The sequence below is a fragment of the Octodon degus genome, unplaced genomic scaffold, assembly GCF_000260255.1.
Source record: "Octodon degus isolate 3935 unplaced genomic scaffold, OctDeg1.0 scaffold00019, whole genome shotgun sequence".
NCBI classification, from domain to species: domain Eukaryota; kingdom Metazoa; phylum Chordata; class Mammalia; order Rodentia; family Octodontidae; genus Octodon; species Octodon degus.
In genome coordinates, this window is record NW_004524595.1 from 7,566,477 (window position 1) to 7,587,223 (window position 20,747).

Here is a 20,747-nt window from a genome sequence, read left to right on the forward strand (position 1 = left end):
TTTATATTCCAACCAGGCTGTGAGCCTCCCATTGGCACCACCCATACTTGGGGTGGGGTTCCGTTATCCATACCCTTAATCCTAGGATCGCACCCTTAATCCACATTCACATACCCTAATCTGGCCACCTCTGGAACTCCCACCCATGACTTCATGGGGCTTTAGGGGCTATCTAGACACAAGCCGTAATGGTGATGTACTGCTCTTATTGCTTTGCATGTGCTGAGCCATCCTTGCATCCTTGAGATGCAACCTGCTTGATTAGGATGTGTGGTTAGTCTTAGTTACTTTTCTTGTTGTTGAGACAAAATACCCAACATCCAAAGTTAAAGGAGGAAAGAAAGGGTTTATTTAGCCCATAGTTTGTAGAGGCTTCAATCTGTAATTAGCTGGCTCCAATGCAGGGTGGCTTGACAGACAGGCATTGCAGAGGAGGAACAGCTTATGGTGGGCAGCGGGCACCAAAGCAAGCAAGGGGCCGGACAAGACTATTTCTGTCCTTTATATTGTATCTAGGCTGTCAAAATTAGAGCAGTGCCAAACCAGTGAGTGTAGTGACCTAGGAAATCCTTTAGGTAGACATGCGCATTGTTCCTGATATTTGGCTGCTATACACTGCTTTAATTCCTAATCTAACCGCTGCTGTGTTGTGTCCATGCACGTTAAGCCTGAAGGATGTAAGCCTAAAAGTAGAACTGCTGGGTGAAGGGGCATGGGCATTTACAAAATTGCATGTTTAATTTCGTAGTGGTAAAATATACATAGTGTAGAATTGACAATTTAACCATTTTAAGTGTCTAATTTGGTAACATTAAGTACATTTGAAATGTCATAGCGCCATCAGCATTATCCATTTCCAGAATTTTTTCATTATTCCAAACAGAAAGTCTTTGGTCCTGTGGCAGTAATTCCTCTTCACCAGCCTCTGGGAGCTACTGTGACGCCTCCCTTCTCTGTGGCTCCCTACTAGCTGTGTCATCTAAGTGAAACCCGTGGTAGTTCCCCTCTGTGTCTGGCTTCTTCCACTTCATGGGAAGCCTTTAAGTGCTGTCGGTGTTGTGATGCATGTCGGGGCTTCCTTCCTTTCCAGGCCAGCATCCCGTGGCATGCACAGGCCACAGTGTGTTCCTCCACTGGGCCACGTGAGTGGTCTGCCGCTCACTGCCCTGTTTGGCTTATTCCTTGGTGCGTTGTTAGTAGAACTGTTAGGAGCAGGGGAGCACAAGATCTGTCGCAGTCTCTGCTTCCTTCTTCGGGGTGCATGCCCAGAAGTGGGCCTGCTGAGTCATATGGCAGATCTGTTTTTATAACTTTTTGAGGAAGCAGCCATGTGCATTTTTAGTGTTGATAAATACTGCCAAATTGTCTCATTTACAGGCTCAAACAATTTATATTCCTCTCAGCAATGAATGTGAGTGCACTTAGGTGCTTAACTTCTCCTTGTTTATCTAGAAAAGACTTATTTGCTTTGGGAATCCCTGGTTCTCTGGGATGGTCCTCTCTCAGGAGGACTTTGAGACCAGGATCCTTGCATACTCGCCCTGCTCTGTGCCTGCGACCAGCAGCAGTGTCTACACAGGAGGGAAGCCCTCTTTTGAACCTGGACCTGGGATTTGTATCCAGTGCTGCTGCAGCATTGTTCAGGGATGGCAAGCCCTAGCTTTCCTGCTTTCTCCCTGCATGGCCTGGGTAGTTTGCTTCCCTATTTCAGTTAGTCTTCTCAAAAATTGGGATTAAAGATAATATTGTCAGGCTGGGAAGATAGCTCAGAGGCATAAGTATCTACTTGGCATGCATAAGAACCCGTGTTTGATACCTGGACCCGCATGCCCTGCCAGCCCCTGAACCTAAGGTGCACGCACCAGCCCTGGAACTGGGGATGGTGGCACACACCTGTCATCCGAGCACTTGGGAAATTGAGACAGGAGGATCACTAGGAGTTCGAGATCAGCCTGGGGGGCTACAAAAATGAGCACAAGGCCAGCCCAAACTGGTAGTGAAACCAACAACAAAACAACAACAACAAAGCAAAACCGAAAGATAATGTCGTGGGTTGCTTGGGAGTCACATGGAGGGCAAAGGCAGAGGTGAGAACGAACACCGCGAAAACCTTTGGTGCTATTTTCCCCAGACCCTGGGGAAAACCGTTGGCTGAAAGTGGGCTGGGGACAGAAGAGAGCTGCTGGACCACGTGCCCGTCCCCTGGTTCCAGGAAGGACAGAGGTCGCCCTCCACAGGCGCTGGGCCGGCATGGGTGGTGTCGGGAGTGGGTGGACCAGGGCTGATTGGGCAGCTGGAGCTTGCACTAGTGTGTCTGGGAGCTGAATGCAGCCAGTCATGGAGGCTCCGTGGTCTCCTGTCGCCTTCTCTTGCCAGAGCCCTGAAGTTACTGGCAGGAGATGCCCAGAGGCTGGCATAGACCTAGGGTTGCGAGGTCAGGGCCACACGCTGGCTGAGCATGTGCACAGTGTTGAACTGTCTTTAAGGTTGGAGCGGAATTAGGGTGACAGTAACACTCCTTTCTGTAGTGCGCCAGGCCTAAGCCTATCTCTCGTTTGTTTATTTATTTATTTATTTATTTATTTCAGAACTGGGGATTGAACTCAGGCCCTTGCGCATGCCAGGCAAGCCCTTATTCTACTGAGCCATCTCCCCAGCCTCCCTTGAGCCTGTCTCTGTCATGTCAGTTGCACCTGTTTGGTTTTCTGACTGGCCTTAGGGGCATGCAGCAGGAGGGTGGAGCCCCACTTCTGCAGCTGTATGGTCTACCCTGTCTCATCTGCCTCCTCTCACAAAGCGAGGCCAGTGATCCTGCCCAGAACCCAGGCCAGTGCTTGGTTCTGGGTTCTCTGTTGCTGCCCTAGAGGTTTCCCTCTCCTTTAGGGAGGTGACCAGAATCTTCCTGGGGATGGGCGGCCAGATGACCATTATCCTCTGGGAAGGAGTGAGTCCCTCTTTGTGCACAGGTCCCCTTCTGCCTCTTCAGCAGGCCAGCGTGTCTGCTCAGTGAGCAGGAGACAGAGAACTCTTAGGTGATGAGAGGGCTCTGGAACCCTATGGCTATGCCACCATGACCCACCTAGCCCCAGCACCCTCTGCAGGCAAAGCTGGGTCTGTCAAAGTCCAAGGCCTAGCGTGGTCCTGGCTCTCGCTCTCTGAGAGTGGCCTGCCAGCTACAGCTCTGGCTGGGAAGGTAGTCTGGTGGCATTTACCTGTTCAGTGGCTGAGTGGACCTCAGCACTCTGCCACCTCTCTTCTGCTCTGTGAACTTATTAGGGTAGATCTGGAGGCCCAGAGGAAAGAACTGGTATTGTTGGGATTCCCATATGGCCACACTCTGGGACTTGGATGGGACCTTGAGGGTTGCTAAGCACCCCAGCTGCCACTTGGCAACAGCAGGCATCCAGAAAATCTCCCCAGTGCATACCTGTAGCTAACACAAACTACAGAATTCTGAGCCTCTGACGCATACTCAGACGTGCTTGAAGGAGTAGGGGAGGGCATAGAGGGGCGATGGGAGGCAACACAGGCCTACACGTCCTTCAGGCCACAGCCTGCTAGAGGAGCCAGCCCTGTGGCTAGCCTTTCTTCAGACAGGAAAGATGCTTTGGTGCCCACCTTTCAGAGGCAAGGAGGCTGGGGCCTAGGACATTGGAGAGACAACTGAGTGGGGTGTCTTGGAGCTTCAGGAAGGCCACTGACTGTGTCCATTCTTGGCACCCTGGGAATGTGGCTTGGGGGACACAGGTTGGCTTTTTGCTCAGCTCCTGTGGGGATACACAGGAACAGAACAGCTGCTGTACCCTGTCCCTCTGCTCTAACTTGGCAGCAGGTCCATGGTGACTGGGTCTGTGCTGCTGCTCAGGGCCACAGTTAGCTAGGTGGTTGACCTTTGCCCTGAGCTTGGGGCTCTGGTGCCTTAGGCTACTGTTTCTTAAGCTCAGTGTCTGCTGCTTGTTTCCCTGAACGTCACTCCTCTGCCTGCTTCACCCTTCCCCTCAAGAGTGCTGGCTCTGAGGATAAGCATGGCCACTTCAACCTCAATCTGATCTTACCCAGGAGGACAGTGGAAGGAGGGGCAGTGGCCTCCTGGAGTTATTGGGCTTCCAGTGCCAACCCCAAGTGCTGTAGTTGGCCTGGCAGCAGTGAGGTGGGACAGAAAGAGGACAAGAGGTTGGCATGAGGAGAAAGAGTGTGCCCTGCCTCAGATTCACTGACTGAGGGTGACGCCCCTGTGCCATTGGAGGCTGGAATGCCAACTTCCCTGCCCCACAGACACCCCCACTTTGGGACAGTCTTGCCCACCCTCACCCTCTCCACTTCTTCATGGACCCTGCCCAGCAGGCTGTTGATTTAGCCTGGCTGGGCTGTTGGTGTGAGGAAAGCCTAAGGGGGACTCTCCATGCTGTGAGGAAGAATTAGTGCTTCTGTTGCTTCCACTCCTACCTCTTGGATTTCACAGAGTATCCCAGTGTTCCAGGGTTTAGGAAGACAGATGCCACAGTTGAGCCTGCAGGAAGCACTCTGCCCTAAAGCAGTGGCGGTGAACCTCTGGCATACATTCTGTAGCAGGTTGTTGTCATCAAAAGCTCTAAAAGCCGTCACTGTCCTAAAGCCATGGTGGCTCCTGGTGAGAGTGGGAGGACCTGGACAGCAGAGAAGATGACCCCGTTTGTGGCCGTGTCCCTCTGAGCTCGGGGTCCCCTGGCTCTGGCAGTTACCTGCCCTTGCCATAACTTCCTGCAACACTTTCTCCCCCAATAGTCATAAATCACAGTGTGTGGCCAGTGTGGCTATATTTCCTGCCGTTGCCTGGCTGTAGGAATGAAGTTGCATTTAGTAATACTGGTAATTGACTTGAATGTCTACTTAGTGTCAGCCCTTTTATGGGGTTGGGTCATTTATGGCTAGTTTGCTGGCTGAGGAAGGTCTACTTACCAGGAGAATCTGTTCGGTAGCTGGACCTGACCTGTAGGTATCTGACCTACTCAGGGTTTTAAAAAATGTGTAACAGTTAAAAATTTGTCTATTCTATGTAATAACCCGGGTTTTTTTTAACTGCCTTGGGAAGGCAGGGTGCTTAGCATGAGCTGCTGACATCCTGGTCAGGACCTTGAGCATAGGACCTCCCCTGGCTCCTCATGCCCCCTGCACCCTGGTTCATCTGTGAAATGAGAATAGAGTGAGATGTTTATGTGGTCTATGAGGCATTCACACCGCAGGTGTTTAAGGATCCCTCTGGACCCTGGGGACATAGTGGGGAGCAGAACAGATCTGATTGGGGTGGCAGACATGAGTATGTGCTGCCAAGTGGGGTAAGAGCTTGGCAAAAGTGAATTTACTAGGACTGTGCAGAAGCGAGATGGGCGAGGCCTGAGGGCAGCAAAGGCATGAGCTGTGCAGTGGCAGGTCCTGTGGTGCGGCCAGTGCAGTTGGAGCAGGTGTGAGGAAAGGCAGAGAGGTGTGGTGAGCCAGATCCCACAGGGCTGTGAGAGCCCCGGACCTCCCTGTGGGAAGTAGGAGCTAGGTGTTAGGCTGTAGTGGACCCATGCCACTGCTTGAAAAATAGACAGGCAGATGGTGTTCGGACACCAGTTAGGCATAGGGCAGTGTTCCGAGTGGGAGACAATTGTGGCTTGGATCAGGATGGGACGGTGGAGAGGAAGGAGGCTTCCGGGTGTTCTTGGAAGGCAGAGCCAGCTGGACCTGGTAGAGGGAATGGGAGACCCAAGGCTGAGGAGTCTGTGATCCTCTGAGGATTTCAGCCTGGAAGCAACTGGAAGGGGAAAGCTGTGACATGTACAGAGGTGGAGAGATGTGACATGTGGCTGGTGGCTACCACAGTGAAGAGCATGGCTCTAATATATGTGCTGCTACACTGTTAAAGAACCACACAGTGCGGCTGGGGAAATAGCTCAGTAGAATAAGCACTTGCCTGGTAAGCAGAAGGGCCCGAGTTCAATCCCCAGTTTTGCAAAAAAAAAAAAAAAGGAACCACACTGTCAGGGCCAGCCAAATAGCTTAGCAGATTAAAGCGCCTGCAAGCAGGTACAGGGGGCTGTGGATTTGATCCCAGGGCCTTCCGTGCTGGCCCTGCCCCTGGGGTGCACTGAGAGCAATTGAGATTGGGCGTGGTGGTGTTCGCCTGTAATCCCAGCTCTTGGGAGGCTGTAAATGGGCAGATCACTACGAGTACGGTCAGTTACAGAGTGTTCTGAACACTCTGTAGACCCTTCCTTAAAATACAAAAAAACAAAAACAAAAACAAAAACACACTGTCCAGTGTGGTGTAGCTAGTGGCTGTATGTAGCTTTTTTTTTTTTTTTTGGTCTTTTTGTCTTTTTACAGTGCTGGGGATTGAACTGAGGCCCACTAGACAAGCTCTCTACCACTGAGTTACATGTTCATCATTAAATGTAAATTAAATAAGGTTAAATGCCAGCTCTTCAGTTTTACTAGTCACTTCTCACTTGCTTGACTTGTAGCTGCGCATGGCCAGGGGCTCTTTATCAGATAGCACAGGTGCAGCCCACGTCTGTAACTGATGAAAATTCGGGTGGTGTGTTCTAGTGCCATGTCTCACCCCTGGGGCTGTGTCTCTAGCTGATGGCTCATTAACTCAGCAAACCTCCACGGAATGCCATCGTGGTGCCAGGCATGCTTGGTGAGGGATCCAGTGCCACACACCTGGCTGTCTTGGGACCCAAAGGGCTGTCTCCCGAGACTGCAGCTACCTTGGCACCCACAGAGGCCCCTGTCTCTGGAGACTGCGTAGGATTTCAGGCCCATGCCCACAAGTTCGGCCCTGGAAGACCAGTCATCTCCACAGGTGGGCCCATCTGTCCACCGTCTTTGTGTTGATGACCGACTACTGTACTTGGATTTTTGCGACCCCATCCTTTGGATAGGGGCAGCACAAGTGGAGCCCTTAGGTGGTGGCAGCACGGGAGTTTCTAGATTTCACACGCTGGTCCTCGTCCCTAATGGCAGGCTCTCTAGGCTTGGACCATTCCCAGGCTGCGGGCCTGGTCTTTCTGCTCTGTGTTTTCTGTCTCAAGCAGCCTCCTCTGCTTAGATGGTCAGGTCAGGCTGGGCAGGCATGTGGTAGGGCCCACTGACTTTTTGGCTTACAGATGGCCTGGAAACTCCCAAGAATTTGGATAAATTAAGGACAAGATCAGAGAAACCAAAGTGCCAAACACTTGTTGGTTTGCTTATAGCCTTTGACGGGTCTGTGACACACGTCATGCAAGTACACAGCATGTATGGCTGCCGCCTCCCACAATAGCTGCTCATACACGCCCCCCATCTCACAGATCCTGCAGACACGTGTGTGTATCCGGGCTTCCATGCATGCACACACCCCTGGACATTGTTGATCTCCTCCTCTACTTTAGTCTCCAGCCCCATCTCATGGGATGTAGTAGATACCCAGCTTCTCACCAGCCAAGTTCATTTATCCAAATCCCTTCTGGATGCCTTGCTGTAATTAACTCATGAATGCCTCATCAGAGCATCAGCTGTAACAACTCAGGGCTCCTGGGAGCAGTGCTGGCCTGCTTCCTCCGTCTCAGCCCTAAACTAGCAAAATGCTTAGCCTGGCCTGAGTCAGTGCTGCAGAGAGGGGCTTGGCTGGCTTCTCCCAGCTGGCAGAGGCTGAGGTGCCAGATGGCCCTGGCAGGGGCATCTGAGCAGTTCTGCAAGTCTGTTACAGGTGAAGAGACCCTGTCTGCGAGGTCAGGGGGCGACTGCCCTGCCTCAGCCCACTGTGGCTTCTTCTGGATACCAGGTGCCGCTGCCAACTCTCCAGTCCACCCAGAGGCTTCCCACTGCCAGGAAGACTGGGAAGTGCTTCTAGATCTGAGCTATGTTTTGTTCTATCCAGAAAGCTACCTAGTGACTTTCAGGACCTCTTTCTCCAGATTTTGGTTCTTTTTCCACAGGTGGTCAGGGCCTTGACTTTTGTCACTATGTTTAAGGGTAAGTGTCAAGGCTCGCAGGCCTGGAGAGAGAACGAAGCAGGTGACCGGTTGCCTCCCTGCCTTTGTGCAGGGCCCATGTCGGCACCCAGGCCTTGGCTCCCGAACTGCACCGGGTCTGCCTCCTCTGGGCCAGCCTTCCATCTGGGTGTGAGTGTCTTCTGTGGCCTTCTTAGCTGCTGCCGTGGATCATAGGCTAGCACACTCTGAACTCTGACTTCAAGCCTCCAACCCTGTCTGAAAGCCACAGTACGCTTCCCGCAGCCTTCCCTCGTTAACCTGCTCTGCTGGGGCCTGCAAACGAATCTCCTCCCTTTCCTGCACACCTTGGTGCTGGGATTCCGATCCCACAGAGCCCTCTTTGCCCCTCAGACCCTAGGCTCTGTGGTCCCTGATGCAGGCCTGGGTGCCGTCTTCCTCATGGAGTAGGGGGCACCTTGGCCAAGGACTGGGCTGGTGGACAGGCCCAGGGTCCTTATTTTCTGTCCACATTGCCAGGACCAAGGGGCCTTTCTACTTTATGACTTTATGCTGCAAATTAATGTTAACTCTAACAGCATCTTAGAAATGTAGACTCTTCTCCCCAGTAGCGATATACCTTCCCCCCATTCTGTTCTCCTGCAGTTGATTTTAAGGAGATTATTTTGTTCATTCTTTGGAATGATCACTGCAGTGTAAAATATGCATTAAATACATCCATCCTCCTGCAAAGTTTTCTTCCAGGAGATTTTACACTTTGAACAAAGAGGCCCAGGAGAGCATCCATTGCGTGGCTGGCACACAAAGCTCCAAAGCCTTGGAGGCCAGTCCTCAGGTCAGGAACTCCCATGGCTGTGGACTGCAGGGCCCCTTCTCGCTGGCAAGGATTTTGTCTCTTCTGCCAACCTACCTTTGGAGTTAGTTGCGCCATCTCCACAATTCCTCACCTCCCATGACGTGGCTTGTGCTGGTGCAGAGCTCAGATACAAGATAGCTTTCAAGTTAAGCGTTTCCCGTAGTCTAGTTCTCTGGGAACCTGTTTGCTGCCACTGAGAGGTGGTATGAGGGTGAGGCGGCACACGCCAGGTGTTCAGGGCATGGCAGAGTGGGCACAGCTGGGAAAGCTGGCCTCGGTGTACCATGTCACGTAATGATGAATATCAGCACTCAGTTATAGGTTATGTCATGCAACTGATACAGTCGTGAATTCACATATGTTACTATATAGGAATAAAGATATTTAATGAAGATCACTCAGCGTTAGAACTCAAAATACCAAGTATTTTCAAGTGATGAAATGCCAGTTTTCAGTTCTTTTTTTTTTTTTTTTTGGCAGAACTGGGGATTGAGCTCAGGGCCTTGCACTTGCCAGGGAAGCGCTTATGCCACTGAGCCATCTCCTCGGCCCCTTCAGTTCTGTTTTTAAAGTCACATTACAAAACAACTGTGAAAGTAAAAAACAGTTAAGGAAAATGAAAATATAGGTCAGAATATATAAGTTGCCTTAGGACTCCCCTTCCCAATATGTCCCGACAGACACTGCAGAGCTCCTTTGGTCCTGGTCTTAGATTGTCACACAAGAACCCAGTGTTATGATTTGTGTCCAGATAGCCCCACAAAGCCTCATGCTTTTTTCAGAGGTGGCTGAATCCAGAGTGATGCTGAGACTAAGGGTGGGTGATTACTACATTGGTCCCCAGCTTGCTTTGGTACCACCCAAATCTTGATCTTGGTAGCCCAGATAGGCTATGAAGGGGGAAGAAAGATGCTGCTAAGGTCTCTCACTTGCTTTGCCATCTTCCTCACCACCCGCCCTGGACTGTTTCTCCTCTGTGACACCTGTCTGCCATGCCACTCTGCTAAGTGAACCTTTCCCCCTTTAATTTTGGGGGTCTGGTATATTGTCTCAGCCATGAGAGCGACATGACTAGGATACCCACTGAGCTCCCTGCATCTCCCAGTCTTGGGGTTAGTTGCTGTCTCAGCCCAGAAATGAGTCTTGCTGGCTTTTCATCTCCTGCTGCATTTCATCTCCTGCTTCTTCCTTGTCCCTAAGCCTCGGAGGAGGTTTTGCCTTCTTGGTGTGACATGGTTGGTAACAGTTACAATAGGCAGAATCTTTCAGAATAGTGTAGTCCTTTCTTCACTGTTCCTTTTCTTCAAATCCTGCTCCTCCTGTGAAACCTCCCAAACTGCAGAGGGGATGTGGGGGATGGCCCAGGGATCCTGGAGCTGAGAGCACAGGTGGGGGATTGGCCCTGCTGACCACACTGCGTAGGAAGGTCTGAAGTTCCTCAGAATGGGCTTCACATTCCCTGGCTGCCTGAACCAAGTCATGATCCAAACATCCAGTGACTGAGCCAGATACACACCCCTTGGCACAGCGGCAGTCTCAGCGCACACTGCCAGCCCCTTTCTACAGCCCAGGCTCATGTACCACAGGAGGAGATGTGCTGCAGGCCTCTGTCGGAGCATTGTAGCTGGGCTGGTACATATCAAGGCTGCTGTCAGCCACACTATGAGCAGGGCCTCCCCTTCCCTCATCTGGGAGGAAGGTGGGAAGGGAGCTGGGACAGGTGGTGGACCCAGGGTCCTTTGGCTGTCAGTCCAGATTGAGCTGCCTGCTCCTCCTATGTGGTCTGTGTGGCTGCCAGGAGGAGTCCAGCAGCTGCTACGGGCCCGGCCCAGCCTGCCCAGTGCCTTGGAGGTGATCTGCTGTGGTATAGTGGCTGCACTGAGTCCCCACAGAGCCATCCGTGTGTCCTTATCTGCAAGGCTGTCTGCCCTAAGAGTGGTGGGCAGAGCTAGAACGTTCTAGATTCAGGACGGGAAAGGCCGTGATGGTTTCTAGAGCAGCATCAGCCCCGGGTCCATGTGAGATGAATCTGGGCACTTCTGCCCCTCCCATCCAAACAGAGCAGCCAGTGCGAGGGGGAGCCTGGGGAACAAAGAACAAAAACTTCACCTATTGCAGGAGCCAGAGGGCTCTGGGTTTCAGACCTGGGTTTGCTACTAACTAACCCAGAGCAGTCAGCTCCTCTGTCCCTTGGTTTGGTCACTTCCAAAGTGGAGGTGGCATTGTGCATATAGAAAAGGCTAGGGCAGATGTGAAAGTGGCCTGTAGTGCCAGTCTGTGGAGTGGCTGTGTTGGTGAGGGTTACTGGGCTCCCTAAAAGAGCCATACTTCCTTCCCCTACACTGGCTGTAGGCTCTGGCTCCCTTGCTTCCTACCTGGAAGTCCGCAGCCAGACCAAGCACCCTGCAGGTCTTCCCCCAAGAAATTTGGGGCTGTTACAGAGAAGTTAGGGTCAGGGCTAGGCAATAGCAAATGTGTGTGGGCTAGGGATATAGCCTGCCTGGCAAGCTCAAGGTCCTTAGTTCAATCTCTGGTAACAAAAGGGAGGGGGAAGGAAGTGTTATATTCATTTTATATTTAACAAGTATTTTAAAAAGAATAGCTACCACCATCATATAACAACTTTGAAAACATTTATAATTTTCTCTCAATTCTAACCCCTAAGTTAAATTTATCCTTTTCCCCTTTGTATGTCCCCTTCTGCCTTTCTGATAATACACATTGTCTGCACAGAGTACAGTTTGTGCCTGTACCTCTCATCATTCCCTTGTTACAACAGTTCTCATCATTGGCTTTTCTTACGATGAATAATATATTTAGAATTAGCCAGTTGGACTCAGTTCAGACCATCCCAATTCTGCTGGAACATACAAAGTATCATAATCTGGAGCAACACGTGTGCCTGCTTCTGTCAGCCCTACCAGGGCATTAACCTTGGTGACAGCAAGGTCACAGAGCTTGTCACAGCCAGTTTGATCTGGCGCTTGCTAGCCACAGTGTGGTGTTGCCTGCTGTCTTCTTCATGGCCAGCTCAATGGCTGTGGGACTTGATCGCATTTTGATCACTTGTTCGCCTGGGCCTCTTCTGGGGGTGTCCTCAGCTACCGGAAGGTGGGTGACAGATGATCTTTTCTTTGTGGCTGTGCATACCTTTTGGTCATTGCCTTCTTGGCTTCAAAGCCTTTGCTTTGGCTTTGGGAGAGGCAGGAACTTTCTTTGCTTTTGGTGCCATCTTGGTGAAAGGGGCCATCATGAGCTCTTATTTAATCTTCAGTTTTGTTTTAATTGAGTATAATGGGCAAATACAGTCATTTTAAAGATATCCAACATTGTATTTTGAGAAACATATACATTATGAAATGCTACAATCAAGCTAACACATCCATCACCTCACATACTTGTAATGAGTGATTCTTAACATTCTATAATAGCACAAATCAAAAATATTCTTAAAAAGGAAAATATGCTTAGTATCTCATTCCTTGAGAAAGATTAAAACAGTTCACTGATTCTAGACAATTTTTTTTCGTCTTTTTGAGACAGTTCAGGTTGGCTTTAAGCTCAGTTTATAGCCCAGGCTGGTTTCAAACTCAATGATCTCCCTGCCTCAGCCTCCTGAGTGCTAGGATTATAGGTGTGTGCCGCCATGCCTGGCTTCTAGACAATTTCTTTTTTTTTGGTGGAACCGGGGATTGAACTCAGGCCCTTGCACTTGCCAGGGAAGTGCTTATTCCACTGAGCCATCTCCCCAGCCCAAGACAATTTCTTAATAGCTCTCTATATTAATGCATTTTGACAGTAATTAATTGGCAATACCATATATACCAATTTGTAACCTGCTGTTTTATTTAACAGTATAGTGGGCACCTTTTTACCTCAATAAATTCATATCAACATCCTGATCTCTTAATGGTAAAATTTGTAACTCTTTCTGTACCTCACACCCCTTCTCCTTTGTTTATTTCCTTTTATCTAATAATAGTCTCCCTTTGACTTCACAGACTTTTTTAAGATTCAGCATATTAGGACTGGCCAGATAGCTCAGCAGATTAAAGGGCCTGCTTAGGTAGACTCGGACCAGGGTCCAATCCCTTGCATGCTGTGCCAGCCCTGCCCCTGAGCATGCTGAGACAGTGATTGAGACTGGGCATGGTCATGCGTGCCTATAATCCCAGTGGTTGGGAGGCTGAAAACAGGAGGATCATTAGGAGTCTGATCTGTGTAGTGAGACCCTGTAGACCCTGTCCTAACATACAAAAAAAAAAAAGATTCAACATATTAGGGAAAACATGCAACACTTATCAGGGTCTGGCATACTGTGCTTGTGATGATCGCCATTTCCATTTTTCTGCACATGACATGACTTCCTTCTTCTCTATGAGAAAACTGCTGGTGCCTGCCTCCCATGTTCTCCTCATCCCTTCAGCCATGGTAGGCAGGCTCCCAGGCTGGTCCCACCATTTGGCTGTTGTGACGTGTGCTGCTATAGACATGGCTATATAGCTATGGTGTGCTGGCTTGACTTTGGGGCTGTGCCCAGGAGTGGTACAGGTGGGGCATATGGTAGGTCTGTTGTTAGTTTTGTGAAGTCCCCCAGGCTGACTTCCACTGGGCCTGCACTAATCTGCACTCCCACCAGCAGGGCAGAAGGCTCCTCCCCACTCCCATCCTTGCCAGAGTTGTTTGCATTCTGTGTTTCCCATTCTGACTGGGGTTAAGAGGGGATTTCAGTGTAGTTTTAACTTGCATTTCCCTGGTTTCTATACATGTTGAATGTTTTTTCATGTACTTATTGGCCATTTATACATTTTATGTATGTGAAGTGTCCAACTGAGCCACTTATTTATTGATTGGACTATTTGATTTTTTGATAATAGAGTTTTAAGTTTCTTTATATATTTTGCATGTTAATCCTCTGTCAGAAGAGTAACCAGCAAAGGTATTTTTCTGTCTGTTAGCTTTCCTTTCACTCTGTTGGCTGATTCTCTTGCTATACAGAAATTTATGATGCAGTCCTTCTGCTTATTGATTCCTGTAATTTTTCCTGTCCTATTGGAGTCCTGTTTAGGAAGTCTTTGTGCCTGTGGCTTCAAGTGTTCTTATATTTTCTTCTAACAGTTTTAATATCATCATTTTTTTTTGTATTTGGTACAAGGTCTTACTAAGGAGCTTGGACACGTAGTGATCCTCCTGTTTTAGCCTCCCCAGCGCTTGCCTAAGTAGCCTCTTAGTCTGCTGAGCTATCTCGCCAGCCCTATTATCCTCATTTTTAAGGCTGCATAATCTTCCATCCAGAGGAGGTGTCACCAATTGATTAACCACTTGCTATGGTTTGGCCTACTTCATTTTTCCCACAAGTATTGTCATGCTGCAATGCAGATCTTTTGGGACATGTATCTTTTTATTTTTCTTGGATTATTTCTTTTGGATAAATTCCCAGAAGAATCATTACTGGGTCAAAGGCTTGGAACATTCTTATGATTCCTGGAACATATAGTGGCATATAGCTGTTATTTTTAGAAAAGTGAGCTCTGCCTGTTTTGGGGCACCCATGCCATATCCATCAACTCTGGGTCCCTGAGTAATCCTAGGGTGCCCTGGGTGATCCTGTGGCCCACTGTGGGGCCCACCAGAAAGTACACCTGGACTCCAGCTTCCTTCCTTTCCCAGGAAGGGAAGGGAATGGGGCTTGGGGTCTTCAACATGTGCCCTGAGAATGGCTGTCAGAGCTCCTCTATGTATGCATGAGTGTTTTTTCTAGAAGATTCACAGCTGACACCACACCCCCATATGAGGGTTCAGGGACCAGGAAGGTAATTGGAATCTCTGAAATATAAGGGCAAACAATGTCACACCAATAATGTGGGTGTAAATGACGAAGCAAGAACTTTCTGGAAAATGGGCTGTGAGGTATGGGCAGAGAGAGGTATTCCAGAGAGACCAACACCAGAAGCAGAGACAGTGTGAACAGTCCCACTACTGTACATGGAAGGGGCTGCCAACGAATGCACTGGGACATGGGACCAAAAGAAGGATGCCACCACCCTGAGGAAGTTGAGGACCGCAGCAGGTGGGGAGCCAGGAGCTGTGCTGAAGAAGGTCGGGTGCCATGGGGAAGGTAGACTGAGGAGCAGAAGCCGGGTCTAAGATAGGGAGGACTGTTGAGAGACTCAGTGGTGGGGCTAGAGACCTGCCTGGCTCCTGAGCCTCTTACCTACAGAAGATCCTAGGGTTTGACTGCTCCGTGGTCACTTCCTCTCTCTGACCTCCCTCGTCCTGCCCCATAGCCACAGCCACCTGCCTTCATCCTGTCTTCTGTGCTTAAAGGCAGCTTATTATCACATGATTTAAGGTGGGCTACCTGCTCCTTAACCATTTGAGGTTGACCATGAGGTCTCTAGAAACTAATGAGTAAACTGGTGGCCTTAAATTAAAACTACAGTGCCTTCCTTGTTATTTTTAAGGTTGGTATTTGACTTTCTGTCTTCACAAGTCATACATTGTTCTTTCAAATTGTTTTGGAGCCAAGGAGATAACTCAGTGGCTTAAGCACCTGCCTAGCAAGCACAAGGTACTGAGTTCTATCCCCAGTAGCAAAAAAAAAAAAAAAAAAAAAAGTTTTGGAAATGCACAATGTAAAAGGTGGAAGCTAATTTCCTGACCTGATGTGGACTGTCCCAGCCATCCTGGCTGCTGGCTGATGGTCTTGGAGGGTGTGGGCTGCAGCAGATGACCCTGGCTGTGGGCAGAGGCACCAGGACTGATCGGGTGTGGTGTGGGTCCCTCCCCCTCCCGAGGATCCATTGAGCCCAAAGGCCTTTCCTGGAGGCCTGGCTGCCAGGGTTGCAATGCCCTGCCCAGGCTGTGGAGAGCCCAGCACATCACCGGAACCTTCCCGAACTGTCCCATGTCCCTTCCCCGCCCTCACATATGGGCAGCTGTGCACCGTCCTCACTCCTGCGCTTGGCAGCTCCCATAGGTATGCTGGAGGAGCAGGGGCGCAGGGTGGGCAGAGCCATACTGGAAGGCAGTGTCCTCTTTCACCACCTGTTAGCACTGGACAGCACCCCCAGGCCAGGTGGTGAGCAGAGGGTGTGTTCTGCAGCAGCAGGGCAGAGCCCCTGGGCCTCGAGCCTGGAAGCTGTACCCAGCCAGGCTGCCTGGAAGATCAAGCCTTCTTTCTCAGAGACAACTGCTATCTCAACATGCTCAGGCTTTTTTTTTTCCTTTAATACTGGGATTGAACCTAGTACCTTTACACTGAGCTACATCTGAGCCCTTTATTTTTATTTTAAGGCCAGATCCCTAAATTGGCCAAGCTGGGGTTGAACTAGCAATCCTCCTGCCTCAGCCTCCCCAGTGCTGAGATTCAGCTTGTATCACCGTGCCTTACCATCACATCTTGGATCAAGTAACAGAACACCTGAGTTGCCCTGAGTACTTGCCGGGTGCCAGGCACTGTTCTAAGTTCTTTGTGATAATGAGTCTCTTAGTTCTGGTTTGCTGCCTAGGAAACAAGACACAGGGGACTCCAACAACCCACCTGATGTTACACGGGAGTGCAGCAAGGCTGGGGTCTGTGTTCCTCACCTGCCTGCTGCTGTCCCAGCCTTGATACTAGGGCAGTATTGTCCCACACAGGCGGGAACACAAATGACCAAACCAGAGAAGCCGAGCCCCAGGCCTGCACTTCCTGCTGTGTCCCTGAGGCCTGAGCTCCTCCTGCCTTTATGACTCCTGACTGCCCTTGCAGCTGGCAGGACCCTGCCTCTAGCTTTTCTTGAAAACCCTGCCAGAGTTTCACCCTTTCCATAAGCTGAGAGCTTTCTCCATCTCACCTGCAGTAGCTGAGTCCCAGGAACGGCCCCCCAGTCCTCTGCTCTGACCCTCTGGCCAGGTTGCCTGCACTTTGTTTTGTCTTTTTGAGGCAAGGTCTCACTATGCACTTCAGGCTCACTTTGTAGCCCAGGCTGGTCTTGAACTCGCAAGGTTCCTCCTGCCTCTGCCTCCCAAGTGCTGGGATTACAGGTGTACACCACACCTGGCCTGTGGCCTGCACTTTGCATGCAGTACTTGCTCTTCCTGGGCTGCAGGCCCCGGGAGACTTTGCTGCTGCTTCTCTGACTCAGGTGGAGCCTGGGCAGGGCGCACTGGGATTATTTTGGCTTCTTATTCCTGAGCTGTAATGATGCCATTCACCAAGGTTTCGGGTGTGTGTTTGCTTGTTTTGTAGTCCAAGAGGTAGAACCCAGCGTCTTTGCACCGCACTTTATCCCCAGTCCTTTTTTAAAATTTCAGCCAGAATCTCACTAAGTCATTAGATTGCTAGACTGTCCTCCAACTTGCAATCGTCTTGCTTTACTCTGTTCACCAGGTTTTTAACAGGGAGGACTGCTGTGGAAACGGAAGGGTGATTGTAACTGGTACTGCCAGCTAGTGCCAGCCCAGGCAGGTGCAGAGAGCTCATTGTAGATCCAGAGTTCCTGGGTGCCCTGACAGTCTCTCACCTGGCTGTCACCGCTGACCCCTGGCCTGGTCACCCTGGGGGTGGGCACCCAGACCACAGTTCTCAACACCCTCCCAAACACACTGTCCATAACCTGAGGGCCTCTGGGCTGTGTGCTGCAGCCTTCTGCCCACACGCTGGCCTTGCTGCTTCTCCCACTTGTCTATTCAGTCACTTTACCATTCCTCACCACAGCTCTTGCTCCTTGGCCTTTTCCACTTTCCATCCTTCAATGCTCCAGCCTTTATGTTCTTTCTCACCAGCCACCACCATTGCCTTCTTCCTAGTAGCACAGGAACAACCTTTCCCTTCCTGCCTGCCAGCACCCAGCACTGCGCCTCTGTCTCACAGGGCTTCCCACACCACACCCAGCCTTGGAGCCAGCACAGCCCCCACACCTTTCCTGAGTGTCCCTTGCAAGAGGGCCCCACACGCAGCCCTGCACTGCCTCGCCCCCCACTTGCCTCTTGCTTCTCCTCCTGGGTGCTCTGTGTCATGCACCATCCATGGATGCCCAAGCCACAGGCTTTTCTGGAAAGAGCCAGATAGTATTTTTGGCTTTGTGGGCCATATGGTTCTCATCACAACTGCTCAGCTCTGTTGTTGGAACACAAAAACAGCCAGAGACAATGTGTAAACAAATGAATTTGGCTGGGTGCCAATGAAACTTTATTTATGAATACAGGCAACACTCAGAACGGTCCACAGACTGTAGTTTGTTGACCCATTGAGCTGCGGTGGACTTTTAAGGTGGGTTTCTCTACTTCTGCTGAAGTACTTGCAGGACCAAGAACTGGTGTCATTTCTATGTGTGCTTTGAGCACACAGCTCCTCTTGCAGGAATGCCCCAGCTTTGGTGTGTTTCTCTCCTTGGTGCCCCCTTTCTCATAGTCCTCTGCTTTCTGCCTCTGTCACGGCAGTATGGCCTCATGCTATCCTGGGCTTGGTCCTTGTGACCCATGCTGCTATATGACCTGAGTGCTCTGGTGGAACTTGCTGGTATTTGTGTCCATGGCCCCTGGCATATCGTGGCATCTGTGTTGGAGTCTGTTTTGTGAGTGATGGCTCTGTGGTGGCCTGGTGGGTGACAGGGCAATCCAGCAGTGAGGGCTCCGCGTAGGGTTGACATAGCAATGGTCGCACTTGTGGGGAGAGGACGCAGAGCTGGGTCTTCTTGGTGGTATTTCTGATTCTTGTCAGCAGCCTGAAGGCACGTCACTGGGCTAAGGGAGCTTTGTTGGGGCCAGAAGCTGCCTGGCCTGGCCTTTGGCCTCCCCAGGGAGGTTCATGGGGCTCTGTAGAAGATCTGAGCAGCTTCTGCTGGCGTGGCTTCCTGTGAAGTATCTGAAGTTGGCCCTGAGGAGTGCAGGCCTGGCCCACTTCCCCTACAGCCCTGTCTTCTCCCTGCAGGAGAACCTCATGCTCTCCATCCTGCCCAAGCATGTGGCTGATGAGATGTTGAAGGACATGAAGAAAGATGAGAGCCAGAAGGACCAGCAGCAGTTCAACACCATGTACATGTACCGGCATGAGAATGTCAGGTATGCTGGCTCAGGACCTCCCTGGGAATCTGTCAAGCACTGTGGGTTGTCTTCCCTGGAAGTAGGGCAAGGTCACCCCATGGCATGGGCCCTTGAGCTGCTCAGTGCTGCCAGAGGCGCTCTGTTAGCAGATAGCAACTTCAGGCTGCCTCATCAAACTCACCATTGTACCAGTGTCACCCACAGTGGGGAAGGGGCTCTCTGAAGTCACTCAGCTGTACAGAGCCAGCTATGAGGCTAGAATTATGAACTGTGATTTTAGAAAGGAGGGGGCTGGTAAAAACTGTGATTTCAGCCAGGGGTAGTGGGGAGGCAGGGGGTTCCAGGCCTGCAGAAGAATGTCAGCAGGGGTAAGTCGGTTTTCTGAGCCCTGAATCACCTGGAAGTCTTGGGGTCTCCTCTCCCTGCAAGGCTCCTCCCAGGGGTGGGAGCTGTCTGGGCCTCACTGCTGTGTTCCCTCCTCCTGCAGTATCCTCTTTGCGGACATCGTGGGCTTCACCCAGCTGTCATCTGCCTGTAGTGCTCAGGAGCTTGTGAAGCTGCTCAACGAGCTCTTTGCCCGCTTTGACAAGCTGGCAGCCGTAAGTCCCCAGGCGCCAGCTGCCCTCAGTCCCTTCCCGGCTCTGCCATGGTCTCCCACTTGCCTTCCTTTGCCACTGCTGTGCCGAGGGATTAGGAGCTCAGGCTGTGCACTGTCCTTTCAGAAATACCACCAGTTGCGCATCAAGATCCTGGGTGACTGTTACTACTGCATCTGCGGCCTACCCGACTACCGTGAGGACCACGCTGTGTGCTCCATCCTCATGGGGCTCGCCATGGTGGAGGCCATCTCGTAAGCGGGAGCCTGCGGCAGGCGGGAGAAGCAGGAGTGGGATACAGCTTGTCCTTGCTCTGGGAAGTCAGGACATGGCTTCCCTTCTTCACAGCCCAGGGAGGTTGCAAGGCTCCACCATGGGGGTAGGGTGGGGGTCAGTGGGGGATGGTGGCAAAGGCACATGAGGCTGGGGGGATGGGACACAGGACACAGACTGTGCCCATCTCCCCACTGGCGGAGCCTGGTGTCTGGTGCCCTTCCTTACCTGGGGCAGCTTTGAACTGTCACCTCTATCAGGTTAAATCCGGTCCTGGCAGCTGGTAAAAAAATGTTCAGGGTTAGGCTGCCTGTGGGGAGGCTGCACTCTCTCCCTGGAGGCAAAGTGCTGAATTTGTAGTTGTTTCTTGCACAATTCTCAAGTAAGGGCTGTTCTTGGCAGTTTTACTCACCTCTGTGTCTGCGGTGCCAAGTTGCTAAACAAAACATTGCCTGCATGAATGAAAAATGAAGGCTCTGAAGAGAAACTGGAGGCCCCTCAGGGGATCATTGTGCCATCCCCCACTACCCCAAATCCTACTGGCCCCTGAGTGCGGAGTACCACTCAGCCCTACTGGCTCAGCCATGGCTGAGATGCAGGCCAAAAGCATCCTGGGCCTCCTCTCCCTGGGAGGAGGGGCGCTCAAGCAAGATTCCTCCTGCAGGGGAAGGAAGGGCCGTGCCCCACACCTCCTTTGTGTGTGCCTGGCAGGTACGTGCGAGAGAAGACCAAGACTGGTGTGGACATGCGAGTGGGCGTGCACACGGGCACTGTACTAGGTGGTGTCCTGGGCCAGAAGCGCTGGCAATATGATGTGTGGTCCACTGATGTCACAGTGGCCAACAAGATGGAGGCTGGTGGCATCCCAGGGTGAGTGCTCCCATCAGGTGGGCAGGTGTCAGCCTCAGGGCTATGGCTCCAAAAGGAACAAGAGCTTGGAGGGGAGGTGTGGTATCTCTTCCCTGCCCTTTCCCCTTCCCCTTGGCTGAGGCCCACGAGGGCCAGTTTTTCCCTCAGGCTCTAGCCCAGGGCTCT

The 20,747-nt window shown here is 51.2% G+C and overlaps 1 protein-coding gene across 1 annotated transcript in view; it reads left to right on the forward strand.

Moving 5' to 3' along the window:
* Adcy3 (adenylate cyclase 3) overlaps nucleotides 1–20,747 on the forward strand; it is a 96,091-nt gene that overhangs the window by 59,197 nt on the left and 16,147 nt on the right. Inside the window, exons 3-6 of the mRNA XM_023711115.1 lie at nucleotides 18,600–18,861; nucleotides 19,331–19,442; nucleotides 19,566–19,693; nucleotides 20,424–20,582. Coding sequence (XP_023566883.1) covers nucleotides 18,600–18,861; nucleotides 19,331–19,442; nucleotides 19,566–19,693; nucleotides 20,424–20,582 — 661 coding nt within the window. The remainder of the gene's footprint in view (nucleotides 1–18,599; nucleotides 18,862–19,330; nucleotides 19,443–19,565; nucleotides 19,694–20,423; nucleotides 20,583–20,747) is intronic.